At 46.5% G+C, this 19,084-nt stretch overlaps 1 protein-coding gene across 5 annotated transcripts in view; it reads left to right on the top strand.

The window, feature by feature from the left end:
- Nucleotides 1-19,084, top strand: part of LOC130295933 (von Willebrand factor A domain-containing protein 5A-like) — a 159,136-nt gene that overhangs the window by 126,131 nt on the left and 13,921 nt on the right. For 3 of the 5 annotated variants that reach the window (XM_056547271.1, XM_056547308.1, XM_056547298.1), the window contains 2 exons: nt 1,787-1,801; nt 16,410-16,424. In XM_056547271.1, the coding sequence (XP_056403246.1) occupies nt 1,787-1,801; nt 16,410-16,424 (30 nt within the window). The remainder of the gene's footprint in view (nt 1-1,786; nt 1,802-16,409; nt 16,425-19,084) is intronic. The other 2 variants (XM_056547289.1, XM_056547279.1) reach the window with 1 other exon arrangement.

Raw genomic sequence — 19,084 nt, 5'->3', positions numbered from 1 at the left:
AGAGGCAGAAGCGGGGGCAGGAGAAGCACCAGGTGAGTGATGCACTGGGGCTCGCATATGGGCGCATCCCGTGATGCGAGTCCCAGCCCCGCTGGGGCTAGAGCGCATAATGTAACAGTTGCCTGAACATTTGCAGTACTATTTATGTGTCCCTTGCCCATCTATTTGCCATGCCTAAGATAAGAACAATAGACATGTCATTAACTCAACACCCTTTATTATGAAGAAGATGACTCTGCAGATCATGTCCCAGTCTATTATATCTACTGAATTGGCTTATATGAAAACTGCAATATTTAGAATTTTGTAGACAATCACATAAATATCACATAGAATATATATATATATATATATATATATATATATATATATATAACTGCTAATATTTAAAATAGTATGTTTATAACAATTTGATTTGAATAATATAATATGTCATTTTCTGAGTACATATTTTCTACAAAGGAATTTTCATTGCAGAAAATTATGACATATTACAAAATAATAGGTCATGGACGTGATGTATCTTTTTTCATTCACTTTTTCTCAAGGAAAGCACCATTAGGGCATGTTCACAAAGACAAAATCTGCGTGGTTTACAACAATTTAGGTCTACTAGCAGGCATAAATTATAGTTGAAATCTTCTATCTACAAAAGGTCATAGGATTGACCCTTACCCGGTCTCCTAAATTGCCCCTCCTCCTTTTTCACTTGGATTACTTCCCAACACAATACAGGTTATTAGTTGGCAAAGTCTTGGTCATGGCTAAACTAATTGTAACTAGATATTTGTAGTTGGCCACTTCCCCCACAATTGATAAGCTGACCGCCATTATCCAACATTCTTATGCTCTTGAGGAGATTTGGGCAATTGGAAGGGGACAATCTAACATTTTCTATACCATTTTGGAGGGTTGGCGCTCTTATCAATAGAAATACCAGCACAGCTCTCTACTACTTGGATAATCTAATCTGTAATCCTTTGTGCACCGTGCCATAAGCTATATTGTTTATTGATGTCTTCCCGTCAGTATTATCTAGTGGATAACTCACCTCGTCTCCAACCATTTTCCAACTGCGGTTTTCTAGTTGTGTTATTAGTTTTTGTTACTTGTTCTACATCGAAGCCCTTATCTTTCATTGTTCTCAACAATCTTTTGTTAATAATAATACGTTACTCTATTTAATCCGATGTTTCCTTGTAAGCACAAGTTTCCCTTTGATGACTAGTGTACAATTTGTTTACTGTACATGTAGTGACTAGTGTTGAGCACGAATATTCGTAATGCAAATTTTTATCGTGAATATCGGCATTTTGCGATTTCGCGAATATTTCGAATATAGTGCTATATATTCGTAATGACGAATATTAGTTTTTTGCTTTTTTTTCACATGCGCATTTTTATTCAAATTTTACGTGAATTTTCCATGCGAATTTCCGCATGGGGAAAAGAGTGAATAAACATAGCAAATATGCAAATTTCGCAAACATAGGACAAATAATCGTCAATATATTTGTGAAATATCGCTAATTCGAATGTGGCCCCTGCTGCTCATCACTAGTAGTCACTGCCTTGCTTGTGCTATCTGTGTTTTATTTTCCTTTGTACCTATTGTGCATTTATGATATTCCAAACATGTTTGTATTTTGAAAATCTAATAAAATACTTTAAAGGATATAGAAAACTGGCAACACCGAGCCATTGCACTAATCATAGTATGGACATTAATGTGTGGTATATTGACTGAAGTTCTCTACCTTCTTACCATGTGTTTTTCTTTTCACAGCACCAGAACTTCAAGGTATGCTTTTCTGTATTCTCCATAGAGTCTCATTTTTATCCTATTGTCTGAGAGGATTCAACATACTATGAGATATGTCATTAAAATGTGATCGGTGCAGGTAACAGGTATCTTCTGGCTCAGTTGTACACTGATGGGGGTTTACTTAAGAGCAGTACTGTTACGCCGATCGCTCCGGGTCCCTGCTCCTCCCCGGAGCACTCGCGGCGTCTCTCTCTCTGCAGCGCCCCGGTCAGACCCGCTGACCGGGAGCGCTGCACTGACACTGCCGGCGGGGATGCGATTCGCATAGCGGGACGCGCCCGCTTGCGAATCGCACCCCAAGTCACTCACCTGTCCCGGCCCCCGACTGTCATGTCCTGGCGCGCGCGGCTCCGCTCCTTAGGGCGCGCACGTGCGCCAGCTCTCTAACATTTAAAGGGCCAGTGCACCAATGATTGGTGCCTGGCCCAATCAGCCTAATTAGCTTCCACCTGCTCCCTGTCCATATTACCTCACTTCCCCTGCACTTCCTTGCCGGATCTTGTTGCCTTGTGCCAGTGAAAGCGTTTAGTGTTGTCCAAAGCCTGTGTTCCAGATCTCCTGCTATCCTCATTGACTACGAACCTTGCCGCCTGCCCCGACCTTCTGCTACGTCTGACCTTGCCTCTGCCTAGTCCTTCTGTCCCACGCCTTCTCAGCAGTCAGTGAGGTTGAGCCGTTGCCGGTGGATACGAACTGGTTGCTACCGCCGCAGCAAGACCATCCCGCTTTGCGGCGGGCTCTGGTGAAAACCAGTAGCATCCCTAGAACCGGTCCACCGACACGGTCCACGCCAATCCCTCGCTGACACAGAGGATCCACATCCAGCTAGCCGAATCCTAACAAGCACATGAAACATGGGCCTTAGAAAGTTACTTGCTAAGTGTCTCAGCCACCCCCATTATACATAACTTACTCAAGGAAGACAGGGCACCAGGAAGTATATGGAAGAACGTTCGTGGAGGCAGTGTGATGGGCAATGATCTTCTGGGAAAACTTTGGTTCCGACATTGTTTGGATGTTACTTTGACATGTACCATGATGAGGAGCACCAGGACAGCAATAATGTGTAGGCAGATTGTACATTATGTAAATTATGTCCAATATACCAACGTTAGATTGGTTGTCTAAACTTTAAATACCTCTATGGTGGCTGACACATGTAAGGCATACATTAGGGCAGGGTATGTGTGATTCCTTGCTTTTCCATAATTTCTTTGTTGTGCTATGTTAGGGCATAGTACTGTGTGCTATGTACTGAGCAGCAGTACTGTGTGCTATGTACTGTGTGCAGTACTGTGTGCTATGTACTGAGCAGCAGTACTGTGTGCTATGTACTGTGTGCAGTACTGTGTGCTATGTACTGAGCAGCAGTACTGTGTGCTATGTACTGTGTGCAGTACTGTGTGCTATGTACTGAGCAGCAGGCCGTACATTGTATTCTTTGCTTCTCACTGAACATTAGTTGGAACAAGGAACAAGAGTAAAGAACATAAATGGCATTGCAGCTTACTGCACAGGAGCAGGGACTCCTGTCAAACACAGGAGTTCCTGCTCTTCTACATGCTCTATGCTGCTTACATACACCTCTGTAAGCAAACTGCATAGATCGCACCTTCAAGGCCATGAGAGTCACCAAGTTGGTGTGAGGGCCACAGTGTGCTTCAGCCTTGAGATGTCACACCAACACCATATATTTGGCAGTGGCTACATTATTACATACAGATTAATAGAATACAGTACAACAGTACAGTTCGTTTATTAAGAATGAGATGCCCATGCAGATCATGCCCCAGTCCATTGATGACCCCAACCCTGTTTTCATTATTTTAGTAAACCTAGTAGAGGATTATGGCCAATTTATTCTATTATGGACCATTATTCTGAGCTCACTACCACTAGCACCATGATTGGGCCAAAGCCTGTAAATATATCAACTCCTCCTTATTAAGCACCACTCGTGTATAGGCTGCATTTAAAACTATTTTTCATTGGTATTACACGCCTGCACATTAACATAGCATTTACCCTACTTGTTTACATCTTTGCTGGCGTACTGGCAATCAAGAAGGCAACTACAAATGTTGTGGTCCTGCCCTGAGCTCTCCTCATACTGGAGTGATGTGGGGAACCTGCTACAAAAGGTCATAGGATTGACCCTTACCCTGTCCCCTAAATTGGCCCTCCTTCTTTTGCACTTAGTTGACTTCCCAACACAATACAGATCATTAGTTGGCTAAATCTTGGTCATGGCTAAACTAACTGTAACTAGACATTGGAAGTCGGCCACTTCCCTCACAATTGATAAGCTGACCGCCATTATACAACACTCCTATGCTCTTGAAGAGATTTAGGCAATTGTAAGGGGACAATCTATACGCTTCTATACCATTTTGGAGGGTTGGCACTCTAATCAATAGAAATGCCAGCATATCTTTCTACTACTACTTATTTAATATCATGTGTAATCCTTTATGCACTGTGCCATAAGCTAAATCGCTTATTGATAGAAACATAGAATGTGTCGGCAGATAAGAACCATTTGTCCCATCTAGTCTGCTCAATAATCTGAATCCTATCAATAGTCCCTGGCCCTATCTTATATGAAGGATAGTCTTATGCTTATCCCATGCATGTTTAAACTCCTTCACTGTGTTTGCAGCAACCACTTCTGCAGGAAGGCAATTCCATGCATCCACTACTCTCTCAGTAAAGTAATACTTCCTGATATTACTGCAGAAACCTTTGCCCCTCTAATTTAAAACTATGTCCTCTTGTGGTAGTTTTTCTTCTTTTAAATCTCCTCTCCTCCTTTACTGTTTTGATTCCCTTTATGTATTTAAAAATCTCTATCATATCCCCTCTGTCTCCTCTATACATGTTAAAGGGGTATTCCAGGCAAAAACTTTTTTTTTTATATATCAGCTGGCTCCGGAAAGTTAAACAGATTTGTAAATTACTTCTATTAAAAATCTTAATCCTTCCAATAGTTATTAGCTTCTGAAGTTTTCTGTCTAACTGCTCAATGATGATGTCACGTCCCGGGAGCTGTGCATGATGGGAGAATATCCCTTGCATGATGGGAGAATATCCCCATAGGAGCTGGACAGCTCCCGGGACGTGAGTCATCAGAAAGCAGTTAGACAGAAAACAGCAACTCAACTTCAGAAGCTAATAACTATTGGAAGGATTAAGATTTTTTAATAGAAGTAATTTACAAATCTGTTTAACTTTCCGGAGCCAGTTGATATATAAAAAAAAGTTTTTGCCTGGAATACCCCTTTAAGGTCCATTAACCTTTCCTGGTAAGTTTTATCCTGCAATCCATGTACTAGTTTAGTATCTTCTCTGAACTCTCTCTAGAGTATCTATATCCTTCTGGAGATACGGCCTCCAGTATTGCGCACAATACTCCAAGTGAGGTCTCACCAGTGTTCTGTACAGCGGCATGAGCACTTCCCTCTTTCTACTGCTTATACCTCTCCCTATACATCCAAGCATTCTGCTAGCGTTTCCTGCTGCTCTATTACATTGTCTTCCTACCTTTAAGTCTTCTGAAATAATTACTCCTAAATCTTTTTCCTCAGATACTGAAGTTAGTACTGTCAAATATTCTATATTCTGCCCGAGGGTTTTTATGCCCCAGGTGCTTATCTTGCACTTATCCACATTACATTTCAGTTCCCAGAGTTCTGACCATTCTTCTAGTTTCCCTAAATCCTTTTCCATTTGGCGCATCCCTCCAGGAACATCAACCCTGTTACATATCTTTGTGTCATCAGCAGAAAGACCAAAACCTTGCCATCGAGACCGTTTGCGACATCATTAGTGAAGATATTAAACAAAATTGCTCCCAGTACAGAACCCTGAGGCAAACAACTGGTAACAAAACCTTGCTCTGAACATACTCCATCGACTACAACCTCTGTTGTCTGTCACTCAGCCACTACCTAATCCACTCAACAATATGGGAGTCCAAGCTCAATGACTGTAGTTTATTGATAAGTCTTCTATGTGGGGCAGTGTCAAAAGCCTTATTAAAATCTAGATATGCGATGTCTACTGCCCCTCCGCCATCTATTATTTTAGTCACCCAGTCAAAAAAATCAATGAGATTTGTTTGACATGATCTCCCTGAAGTAAACCCATGTTGTTTTTCATCTTGCAATCCATGGGATTTTAGATGTTCCACAATCCTATCCTTTGGTAGGGTTTCCATTAATTTCCCCACTATTGATGTCAGACTTACTGGCCTATAGTTGCTTGATTCCCCCCTACTACCTTTCTTGTGAATGGGCACGACATTTGCTAATTTCCAATCTTCCGGGACGACTCGTGTTAGCCGTGATTGGTTAAATGAATCTATTAACGGTTTTGCTAGCTCACCACTAAGCTCTTTTAATAATTTTGGGTGTATCCCATCAGGCCCCTGTGACTTATTTGTCTTCCTCAATTTTCTGTTGCCTTCAATGCATCTTTTGATTAGTCCCATTTCTCCTGGACTCCATTTAATCCATTGCAGTGTGATAGGGACTCATTGATGTTTTCCTGTCAGTATTAGCTAGTTCAATGTAGTAGTTTGTGTACAGCTCACCCACTCGCCACTACTGCGCTCTGGACAGGAGTGTACCTGAGCCCCAGGCAATGATATTCTCAAAATTATGTCCAGCGCAATCTCGATGCAATACGTACTTTATTTATTCATGTTACAGCCTGCCCTCCGGCCGCACATGTCGGTCGCAAGCGCATTGTCCCTGTTCCCAGCGGGGCCGGGATTCACATCGTAGGATGCACCCGCATGCGAATCCCGACCCGTCACTTACCTTGCTCCTCTGCCACCTCCTCCACTGCATCTCAGCTCCGGCGCACGTGTACCCGTCTCCTAGGGCGCGTGCGCGCCGGAGCTCTGAAATTTAAAGGGCCAGTACGCCCATAGTTATGTGTAGCACCTGACACTACTCTATAAGTCCCTGTACCTCCCACACTTCTCTGCCGGATCTTCAGTGCCACATGCCTGAGAGAAAGCGTTCCCATTGCCTTTTTTGACATTCCCGTGTATCCCGACCTTCCTGCTAAGTTTTTTGACTACGAACCTTTGCCGCCTGCCTTGACCTTCTGCTACGTTTGACTACACTACAGCCTCATCCTTCAGTACCTCATCTTGCCCAGTTACCTGTGTGGTCAAGCCGTGTCGGGGGTAGCGACCTGAGTGTTGCCTGCCACAGCAAGCCCATCCGGCTCTAGTGAAAACCAGTGGCATCTTAGACTCCGCTCCCTGATACAGTCCAAGTCATCATCCACACAGATGGAGGATCCACTTCCAGCTCCGTGACAGCCTCCATCCAGGTGCGTGACAGCAAGATCCGGCCATGAATCACACTGGGGTTCCTCTGCCTGATAACTCTGATCTTGCACCTATCGTGGTGCTTAAGTCCCAGCAGTTGGCCCAGCAGCTTAACCGGCTAACCGCCATGATGCAGCAGTTGCTTTGTGCTCAGCAACAACTGCAACAGCCTCAGCCTCCTCCAGCTCCAGTACAGCCTCCCGTGGCTGCAGTCTCCTCCGGAACCAAACTCCGTTAGTCGCTTCCAGAAAAGTATGAGAGGGATCCCAAGTCCTGTCATGGTTTTGTGACGCAGTGCTCCATGCACATAGAACTCATGGCGGACCAGTTCTCCAAGAAACGTGCAAAGGTAGCTGTCTGGAAGGGCTTTGGCCTGGGCAATCCCGCTGTGGGATCGCAGTGATGTCGTCACAACTAATTTCCTGGCATTCGGGAACGAATTCCGCACTGTCTTCGCGGAACCTGCTCGAGCCTCCTCCGCAGAGACGGCTCTGCTGAATCTTTCTCAGGGCAACTAAACTGTAGGCGAGTTGTCCTGGAATAATGAAGCTCTCTGCGCTACCTTCAAGAGAGGATTATCTAGCCAAATTAAGGATGTCCTCGCAGCCCGGGAATTGGCGTCTACCTTGAACGAACTTATACAATTGGCATCCCGGATAGATATCCGTTTCTCCGAGCGATGAAAGGAACTATGACCACGGTGCTTTCCTCGTCTGGCGCCAGTCTTCCACCAACCAGCACAACCTTCTTCGTTGCCTCCCGCAGTGGAGGCTATGCCAGCTGATCGGTCTCACTTGACCCTGCAGGAAAGGACTCGCCGACGAACCCAAAATATTTGTCTTTACTGCGCCAGTGCAGACCACTTCCTTAACCCTTTAACGACCACGGACGTAAATGTACGTCCTGGCTTGGCAGTACTTCGCGCACCAGGACGTACATTTACGTCCTGTGTATGACCGTGAGCATCAGAGCGGTGCTCGTGTCATACACGGCAGGTTACGGCTGTAATGGCCGACATCCAAGATAGCGCGGATGTCTGCCATTAACCCCTCAGATGCCGTGATCTGTACAATGCGCATAATAAAATAGATGATTGGATTGCCCGCAGCGCTGCCACGGTGATCCAATCATCTGTAATGGCAGACGGGGGTCCTCTCACCTGCCTCTGTCCCTCTCCCGGCATCTCCTGCTCTGGTCTGAGATCAAGCAGACCATAGCAGGAGATAGCCGATAATACTGATCAGTGATATGTCCTATGCATAGGACAAAGTACAATTGGTCACACAAAAAACAAAACCTTATATGGGTCTGTAGATGGAAATATAAAAGAGTTATGGATTTTAGAAGGCGAGGAAGAAAAAACGAAAAAGCAAAAGGTTTCCTTAAGGTGAAAATGGGCTTGGTCCTTAAGGGGTTAAGGATTGTCCTCTGCGCCCTCAGCCACAGGGAAACGCTCGCGCCTAGGGTTTGTAGGAGAGGCCTCCCTAGGTGTGAATTCCTCCTCTCCACGCTTAAATTTGACAGTTCAGCTTCTTCTTCCCTCCAAAGAGATCATCTCCGTTCTGCCCTTCCTCGACTCTGGCTCTGCGGGTAACTTTATTGATGCCTCCCTTGTGCATAAGTATCGTCTGCCTGTGTTCCGCCTTCTGAAACCCCTGTACATCTCTACGGTAAATGGAGAAAGACTGGACTGTACGTGCTATACCACATAGAACCTCTGTCAATGCAGATCGGAGTCTCACATAAGGAGAACTTGTCCTTCTACATACTCCCACTCTGTACTTCTCCTCTCCTGTTTGGTCTACCTTGGTTACAGCTCCATGCCCCACAGCTGGATTGGAAAACTGGAGAAGTCCTACGTTGGGGTCCACATTGTAACAGCCATTGTATCCACGTACGTGTAACTAAGTTGAAACCAACTTCTAGACCTCTCCCTGGTCTGCCTTCTTTCCTCCAGGACTTCTTTCATCCAGGACGTTTTCAGAGAAAAGCAAGCTAAAGTATTGCCTCCACACCGTCCCTACAATTGCCCTATAGATTTACAGCCCGGCACCACTCCTCCCAGAGGCAGAATTTACCCCTTGTCTGTTTCAGAAACCCAGGCCATGGCAGACTACATCCAAGAAAATCTTCGGAAGGGGTTTATCAGGAAGTCTTCTTCTCCTGCCGGAGCTGGGTTCTTTTTTGTTGAGAAAAAGACGGTTCTTTGCAACCTTGTATCCACTACCGTGGTTTAAATAAAAATACTGTAAAGAACCACTATCCACTACCTCTAATTTCGGAATTAATTGATCGCCTGAGAGGTGGCAGAATCTTCTCAAAACTCTACGTGGGGCAAATAATTTGATTCGTATTTGTAAAGGGGACGAATTGAAGACCGCGTTTAATACCCGTGATGGACATTTTGAGTATCTTGTCATGCCATTTGGACTCTGTAATGCTCCAGCAGTCTTTCAGGAGTTTGTCAACAATATTTTTCGAGATCATCTTTACTCCTGTGTCGTAGTCTATTTGGACGACATACTCATCTATTCCCCAAATATTCAATCTCATCGCTCCCACCTCCGCCATGTCTTACAGCGTCTCTGTGAAAATCGTCTCTATGCCAAACTTGAAAATGCACTTTTGAAAAAAACAGTCTTACTTTCTTGGGCTATATTGTTACAAGTGAAGGTCTCCAAATGGATCCCGACAAGTTGTCTGCAGTTCTAGACTGGCCTCAGCCATCTGGTTTGAAAGCGACCCAGCGCTTCCTTGGTTTTGCCAACTACCATCGGCAGTTTATACCTCACTATTCTACTCTGGTAGCTCCCATCGTCTCCCTTACCATAAAGTCGGCTAATCCAAGGGTGTGGCTGAAGAAGCTTTCAAACAGTTGAAGTCCGCCTTTGCTTCTGCTCCTGTTTTATCTAGACGTGATCCTAACAAGCCATTTTTCTTGGAAGTGGATGCTTCCTCAGTAGGAGCTGGGGCAGTTTTAACACAAAAGTCTACTAAAGGGAGAACTTTAACCTGCGGCTTTTTCTCTAAAACCTTCTCCCCTGCGGAGAGAAACTATACTATCGGAGATCGCGAGCTCTTAGCCATTAAGCTGGCCTTAGAAGAGTGGCGTCACCTCTTGGAAGGCTCGGTACATCCTGTCACAATTTATTCAGACCACAAGAATCTGCTTTATCTTCAGTCAGCCAATCGTCTCAACCCACAACAGGCCGATGGTTTTTTATTTTTCTCCAGATTCAACTTCTTCATCCACTTCCGTCCTGCAGAAAAGAATGTCAGAGCTGACACTCTCTCCAGGTCTTCAGATGTCCACGACGGTGAATCACTTCCACGCTCATCCACATCATCACAAGTGACATCTGACACCCCCAGTCAACAGTCGGTGGGTTCCTCAGACAGGCATCCGGAGGAGGTTCACATAGCCACGTACAAGATATGTCGGCAGAAGGTGAAGTGTGGCCAGGGTCCCAATGTCGGCACCATGGCCCTGCGTCAACACATGTTTCACCACAATAAAGCGGCCTGGGAGAACCGTGGCTACGATGTAGTGGTCCAGCCTTCTGCATCACCCAGTGGCCATCCACTCCCTCCTTCATCCAGCCAAGGCTCCACCACCTCAGCCGAAGGGAGCTGTGTGTCAAACCCTCATGTCACTCCAGATGCTCCTGCTTCTCGTGCTTTTAGTCAGCCATTCCGCCAACAATCCATCGGCGAAGCCATGTCCAAGAGACAACAGTATGCGCCCACTCATCCAACGGTGCAGAAGTTGAATGTGCTCCTGTCCAAGTTGCTGATGCTGCAGTCCCTCCCTTTTCAAGTGGTGGACTCTTCATCTTTCAAAGAATTGATGGCTTTTGCGAGACCAAGGTGGAGAGTCACAAGCTGTCATTTCTTTGCGAATAAGGCAGTACCAGCCCTGCATAAGTTTGTACAAGAGAAGGTGGGCCAGTCCTTGAGCCTGTCGGTGTGTTCAAAAGTGCACGGCAGCGCCGACGTGTGGAGCTATAACTACAGGCAGGGACAATACTTGTCTTTTATGGCCCCTGGGTAAATGTGGTTCCTGCACAGCCACAACAGCAACTTGGACAGGTCACACCGCTTCCTCCTCCACGCTCTCGCTCTCAGGCAGTTGGTCCTGTGTCAGTGTGCGACGCCGCCTCCTCATCCTCCAGCGTGTCCTCGGCCTCCACTGCACGTCCAAATCTCGGTGGCCCTTCATCATACCATGTGTGTAGGGCATGGCGGTGTCAAGCTGTTCTTCACATGGTTTGCCTTGGCGAACGGAGTCACACAGGGGGGGACTGCTAAACTTCAATGTGAACTACCCTGTGTAACTTCAATGTGAACCAGTGGCAGCTCATACGTGACACCTGCCGTTTGCTGAGGCCCTTTGAGGAAGCCACATTATTTGTAAATCACCTGGATTACGGCATGAACAACGTAATTCCACTCCTACATTTCCTAAAACAAATGATTGAAACGATGGCTGGTCACGGCAATGGAGACGTTGCGCCTACATCTCAAGGCTACATGAGCCCTGTGGGGGCTGAACTGGAGGAGGAGGATGAGGGGCAGAGTGGAGCACAGTTTAGGTTGGATGAGATGGCCGGTGTTTCTAGTCATCGGACAGGAGAAGGGGAGCAGGAGCAGCCAGAGGAGCTAGATGGTTATGAGGAAGGCGAGGCAGAGGACCCAGACACGCCGTGGCAGTATGCAGTGGAGATAGAGGCAGGTAGTCCCTCCGAGTCACTGGCGCAAATAGCACAATGCATGCTTAGTTGCTAGTGTAGTGACCCCCGAATTGTCAAAATTCATCAGCGGGATGACTTCTGGCTCTCCACCTTATTGGACCCTCGCTACCGTCCCGGAATGGGGGCCTTTTTTACACCCACTGAGAGGGAGGACAAACTGACCACCTACAGAGAGATGCTATGTAGTCAGTTGGCCGATGCGGTGGCATGGTCCATCCACTCGCAGGTCTGACTCGAGGGGGCCCTCTGCACTCACCTTCCACTGCCATGGCTGCTGGGGAGGGGAGGGGTGGCAGGAGCAGTACCAGCTCCATCAGCAGCAGCCTGAGTCTACAGGCGCTGATGAGTAGCTTTCTTCACCCGCATAGTGAAGCAACTCATCAGCAGCAGGTAGACATGGTATACTTTGACATGGCCATGCCAACAAACATTTAAGATCCGCTGGACTTCTGGGTAGCCAAACTTGATTTATGGCCGCAACTAACAGAGTTTGCCCTGGAAAAGCTGTCCTGCCCAGCCAGTAGTGTATACCCCAAGGCGAACTCGTCTGTCCACAAAAATGTGGAGAGACTGACCTTTGTCAAGATGAATCAGGGATGGATCAGCCAGGATTTCCAGCCACCAATGCCAGATGCCTCAGAGTAGATTGACCATGCTGCTACACCAACACTTCCCAATTATGGTTATGAAACCCTCTTGGGTTATCAATTAGGGTTATGAAACCCTCTTGGGTACTGCGAATGCTTGCTCTTGACTCATCCCGTGTCTTTCAGGAACTATTTGCCTCACTGATGCTTCTGGCCTTGGGCCTTTAATTTTTGGATGTTAGGCAGTAGCTAAATACATGCTTAATGCTAATTTCAACATTAATCTTTAAATGTAAGGGGTTATGAAACCCTCTTGGGTACTGCGAATGCCTGCTCCTGACTCATCCTGTGTCTTTCAGGAACTACTTGCCTTACTGATGCTTCTGGCCTTGGGCCTTTAATTTTTGTAAGTTTAGCAGTAGCCAATACATGCTTAATGCAAATTTCAACAATGATCTTTAAATTCTTGGCGCTCTGCCAGGGCCGTTGCCTACCACGCCGGGGCTGATCCGAGGACCTCACTAAACCATACAATCGGTAGTAGAGACAGGCGGTGTGTACAAAGGGCAGGGACTTAATGAACCCGAGCTTATGATCCACACTTAGTTGGAATTCTTCTTTCATTGCAAATAATTGCAATCCCCGATCCCTATAACGAACGGAGTTCAGCGGGTTACCTGTCAGTGAAGGATAGACACACGTTGGTCCGTTCAGTGTAGGGCGTGTGCAATGCCGGACATCTGAGGGCATCACACGCCTGTTATTGCTCAATCTTGCGATTTATCGTGCAATGTAAGGGGTTATGAAAGCCTCTTGGGTACTGGTGATGCCTACTCCTGACTGCTCCTGTGTCTTTCAGGAACTACTTGCCTTCATGATGCTTCTGGGCTTGGGCCTTTTAATTTTAGGATTTTTGAAATAGATACATACATGCTTAATTTAAATTAAATTACCATGTGTGCAGGGCACGGCGGTGTTCTTCACATGGTTTGCCTTGGCGAAAAGTCTTGGAAACAATGGCCGGTCAGGGCAATGGAGATGTTGCGCCTACATCTCACGGCCTCATGAGCCCTGTGGGGGCTTGTTAAATTTGGTCCTTTGTACCCACACGCTGGGGTCCGGGAAACTCAAACTTTGATTTAAATTTCAAATAAAAAAATCTGACATTTCAATGGTCTCCTCATGCATCAGCCAACTCCAGGCTGTGTCATTCAGGCAATATATGGTTTAATGATGCCGCTGCTGGGCCTGGGAATTTCAAATTTTCTCATAGGTAGCACCCACTATCCAAAATCTTCTTAAAAAATTTCAAAAATTGTTGTGTTTTTTGGGGGAGATTGTGAAGCCCTGGTGTGTACTCATGCATCAGCCAACTCCAGGCTGTGTCATTCAGGCAATATATGGTTTACTGATGCTGCTGCTGGGCCTAAGTCTGGGAATTTCTAATTTTCTCATAGGTAGCACCCGCTATCCAAAATCTTCTTCAAAAATTTGAAAATTGTTGTGTTTTTTCTCAGGGATTGTGAAGCCCTGGTGTGTACTCGTGCATCAGCCAACTCCAGGCTGTGTCATTCAGGCAATATACGGGTTACTGATGCCGCTGTGGGGCCTGGGTCTGGGAAATTAAAATTTTATCATAGGTAGCACCCGCTATCCAAAATCTTCGGTTTAAATTTCTAAATTCATCTTTTAATCTTAGGAATTGTGAAGGCCTAGTGCCTACTCGCCTACTCATGCTGCCAACACTTTCACGCTATGTCATTCAGCCACTATATGGTCTCCTCATGATGCCAACACCTCCACACTGTGTCATTCAGCCACTATATGGTGTCCTCATGCTTCAGCCTCATCCAAGCTGTGTCATTTAGCCACTTTATGGTCTCCTCATGCTGCAAACACATCCACGCTGTGCCATTCAGCCACTATATGGTCTCATCATGCTGCCAACACCTCCACACTGTGTCATTCAGCCAATATATGGTCTCCTCACACTGATGCCACCACCAAGCTCTGTCATTGTGCTGCTGTGCGGCAGTGATTCTAAAAGCGATGCCGGTAATCTGCATGTTATTCTGAATAACAGTATTATTTCACTACCCAAGCACACTCCATATGCGTTTTAGAACACAGCAAAGTGTTCTATACCCCTATTGAGGCTGTCTGTGGGCTAGAAATAGCCTTTTTTAATATAGAATCGCCGCGAAAAAATCCTGATCGAAACAAACTTTTTCGGAAAATTTGGCGAATCGGCCGAATCAAATTTTTCAAAATTTTGCTCATCTCTAAATGTAATGTTGGTATTACTAGACATAATTTACACTTGCCTTCAGTGTGAACTGCCCTTGCTTTTGTAGTTCTGCCTAAACTTTTTTTTGTATCTTAAAATTTTTTTTATTGTAACATGTTTCTTTAATAAAGATTATGTACTGTACTCTTATGATCATGGTGTGCTCCTTAATGGTGTTTAGGTTAAGTACCAGTGCCAAAACATTATTGCAGTCCTGATGCCCCCATCATGGTAGCAGGATCCCCTAATGGCAGTGGTCTTTCAGCAGCATAATGCCCCCAGCCACACTGTGAAAACTGTTCAGGAATTAGAAACATGACAAAGAGATCAAGGTGGTTACTTGGCCTCTAAATTATGCAGAACTCAATCTGATCGATCATCTGCTGGAAGTGCTGGAATAAATAGTCTAATCTATGGAGGCTGCATCTCACAATTGACAGGATCTGTTGCTAATGTCTTGGTGCCAGATACCAGAGGACTCCTTTAGAGTTCCTTTACACGAGTCTAGGCCTCAGTGGGTCAGAGCTGTTTTGGTGGCATGAAGTGGCCCCACACATTTTAGGTGGGGGGGGGGGGGGGGTTGTTGTGATGTTATGGCTGATCAGTGTATAAAAACCATGACATTTATGGGTAGGTTCTAGCATTGAGTGTATTTTTAATTTGGAATTATCAGTCCTTTAGCCCAGCAACTTTGTAAGGAGCAGAACCTCCTGTATTTGACAAAATCTGCGTGGTTTACAACAATTTAAGTCTACTAGCAGGCATAAAGTGTAGTTGAAATCTTCTGTCTACAAAAGGTCATAGGATTGACCCTTACCCGGTCTCCTAAATTGCCCCTCCTCCTTTTTCACTTGGATTACTTCCCAACACAATACAGGTTATTAGTTGGCAAAGTCTTGGTCATGGCTAAACTAATTGTAACTAGATATTTGTAGTTGGCCACTTCCCCCACAATTGATAAGCTGACCGCCATTATCCAACACTCTTATGCTCTTGAGGAGATTTGGGCAATTGGAAGGGGACAATCTAAAATTTTCTATACCATTTTGGAGGGTTGGCGCTCTTATCAATAGAAATACCAGCACAGCTCTCTACTACTTGTATAATCTAATCTGTAATCCTTTGTGCACCGTGACATAAGCTATATTGTTTATTGATGTCTTCCCGTCAGTATTATCTAGTGGATAACTCACCTCGTCTCCAACCATTTTCCATTTGAGGTTTTCTAGTTGTGTTATTAGTTTTTGTTACTTGTTCTACATCGAAGTCCTTATCTTTCATTGTTCTCATCAGTCTTATGAAGAATAATACGTTACTCTATTTCATACAATGTTTCCTTGTAAGCACAAGTTTCCCTTTGATGACTAGTGTACAATTTGTTTAATGTACATGTAGTCACTGCCTTGCTTGGCCTCTGTGTTTTATTTTCTTTTGTACTTATTGTGCATTTACTATATTCTGAACATGTTTATATTTTGAAAATCTTCGAATAAAATACTTTGAACCATATGGAAAACTGGCAACAGCTAACCATTAAACCAATCATAGTATGGACATTAATGTGTGGTATATTGACTGAAGTTCTCTACCTTCTTACCATGTGCTCTTCCTTTCACAGCACCTCAACACCAAGGTATGCTTTTCTATATTCTCCCCAGAGTCTCATTTTTATCCTATTGTCTGAGTGAATCCAACATACTATAAGATATGTCATTAAAATGTGATCGGTGCAGGTAACAGGTTCCTTCCGGCTCAATTGTACACTGATGGGGGTTTACTTAAGAGCAGCACATGAATCATGGGCCCTAGAAAGTTACTTGCTAAGTGTCTGCAACATTTCAGCCCCCCCCCATTACACATAACTTACTGAGGGAAGACAAGGCACGAGGAAGTATATGGAAAGAACGCCCGCAGAGGCAGTGTGATGGGCAATGCTATTCTGGGAAACCTTTGGTTCCGGCATTATTTGGATGTTACTTTGACATGTACTATGATGGGGGGCACAGGACTTCAATAATGTTTAGGCAAATGGTACTGTTACGCCTAGCGCTCCGGGTCCCCGCTCCTCCCCGGAGCGCTCACGGCGTCTTTCTCCCTGCAGCTCCCCGGTCAGTCCCGCTGACCGGGAGCGCTGCACTGTCATGGCCGTTGGGGATGCGATTCGCACAGCGGGACGCGCCCGCTCGCGAATCGCATCCCAGGTCACTTACCCGTTCCCGTCCCCTGCTGTCATGTGCTGGCGCGCGCGGCTCCGCTCTCTAGGGCGCGCGCGCGCCAGCTCCCTGAGACTTAAAGGGCCAGTGCACCAATGATTGGTGCCTGGCCCAATTAGCTTAATTGGCTTCCATCTGCTCCCTGCCTTTATCTGACCTCATCCCATGCACTCCCTTGCCGGATCTTGTTGCCTTGTGCCAGTGAAAGCGTTTTGTGTGTCCAAAAGCCTGTGTACCAGTACTTCTGCTATCCACCCTGACTACGAACATTGCCGCCTGCCCCCGACCTTCTGCTACGTCCGACCTTGCTCTTGTCTACTCCCTTGTACCGCGCCTATCTTCAGCAGTCAGAGAGGTTGAGCCGTTGCTAGTGGATACGACCTGGTCACTACCTCCGCAGCAAGTCCATCCCGCTTTGCGGCGGGCTCTGGTGAAAACCAGTAGTGACTTAGAACCGGTCCACTAGCACGGTCCACGCCAATCCCTCTCTGGCACAGAGGATCCACCTCCTGCCAGCCGGCATCGTGACAGTAGATCCGGCCATGGATCCCGCTGAAGTTCCTCTGCCTGTTGTCGCCGACCTCCCCACACTGGTCGCCCAGCAAGCCCGACAGATTGCCCAACAAGATCACCAGCTGTCGTACTTGACCACCATGACTCAGCAACTCCAGTCGCAGCTACAGCAGATTCAGTCTCAGCTACAGCAGCAGCAACCATCTCCTCCGCCAGCTCCTGCACCTCTTCCGCAGCGAGTGGCCACTCCTAGCCTCCGCCTGTCCTTGCCGGACAAATTTAATGGGGACTCTAAGTTTTGCCGTGGCTTTCTTTCGCAATGTTCCCTGCATTTGGAGATGATGTCGGATCAGTTTCCTACTGAAAGGTCTAAGGTGGCTTTCGTAGTCAGCCTTCTGTCTGGAAAAGCCCTGTCATGGGCCACACCGCTCTGGGACCGCAATGACCCCGTCACTGCCTCTGTACACTCCTTCTTCTCGGAAATTCGAAGTGTCTTTGAGGAACCTGCCCGAGCCTCTTCTGCTGAGACTGCCCTGCTGAACCTGGTCCAGGGTAATTCTTCCGTTGGCGAGTACGCCATACAATTCCGTACTCTTGCTTCTGAACTATCCTGGAATAATGAGGCCCTCTGCGCGACCTTTAAAAAAAGCCTATCCAGCAACATTAAAGATGTTCTGGCCGCACGAGAAACTCCTGCTAACCTGCATGAACTCATTCATCTAGCCACTCGCATTGACATGCGTTTTTCTGAGAGACATCAAGAGCTCCGCCAGGAAAAAGACTTAGATCTCTGGACACCTCTCCCACAGTCTCCACTGCAATCTGCGCCTAGGCCTCCCGCCGAGGAAGCCATGCAAGTGGATCGGTCTCGCCTGACCCTGGAAGAGAGGAATCGCCGTAAGGAAGAGAATCTTTGTCTGTACTGTGCCAGTACCGAACATTTTTTGGTGGATTGCCCTATCCGTCCTCCACGTCTGGGAAACGCACGCTCGCACCCAGCTCTCGTGGGTGTGGCGTCTCTTGATGCTAAGTCGGCTTCTCCACGTCTCACGGTGCCTGTACGGATTTCTACTTCAGCCAGCTCTTCCCTCTCAGCCGTGGCCTGCCTGGATTCTGGTGCCTCTGGGAATTTTATTCGGGAGTCCTTGGTGAATAAATTCCGCATTCCGGTGACCCGTCTTGTCAAGCCACTCCACATTTCCGCGGTCAACGGAGCCAGGTTGGATTGCACCGTGCGTTACCGCACGGAGCCCCTCCTAATGTGCATCGGACCTCATCACGAGAAGATTGAATTTTTGGTCCTTCCCAATTGCACTTCCGAAATTCTCCTTGGACTGCCCTGGCTTCTACGCCATTCCCCAACCCTGGACTGGTCCACTGGGGAGATCAAGAGTTGGGGTCCCTCTTGTTCCAAGGACTGCCTTAAACCGGTTCCCAGTACTCCCTGCCGTGACCCTGTGGTTCCTCCTGTATCCGGTCCCCCTAAGGTCGTTAGGGACTCTGCCTGCCACAGAAAATGCCTCTCCCCCCCTCCCAGTCCACTCAGGCAAGCCTCTGTGCCTCCTCA

The sequence above is a fragment of the Hyla sarda genome, chromosome 1 (genome assembly GCF_029499605.1).
Source record: "Hyla sarda isolate aHylSar1 chromosome 1, aHylSar1.hap1, whole genome shotgun sequence".
Lineage (NCBI taxonomy): Eukaryota > Metazoa > Chordata > Amphibia > Anura > Hylidae > Hyla > Hyla sarda.
Note: the sequence above shows the minus strand (reverse complement) of the source record. Positions and strands in the feature narration are given on the sequence as shown.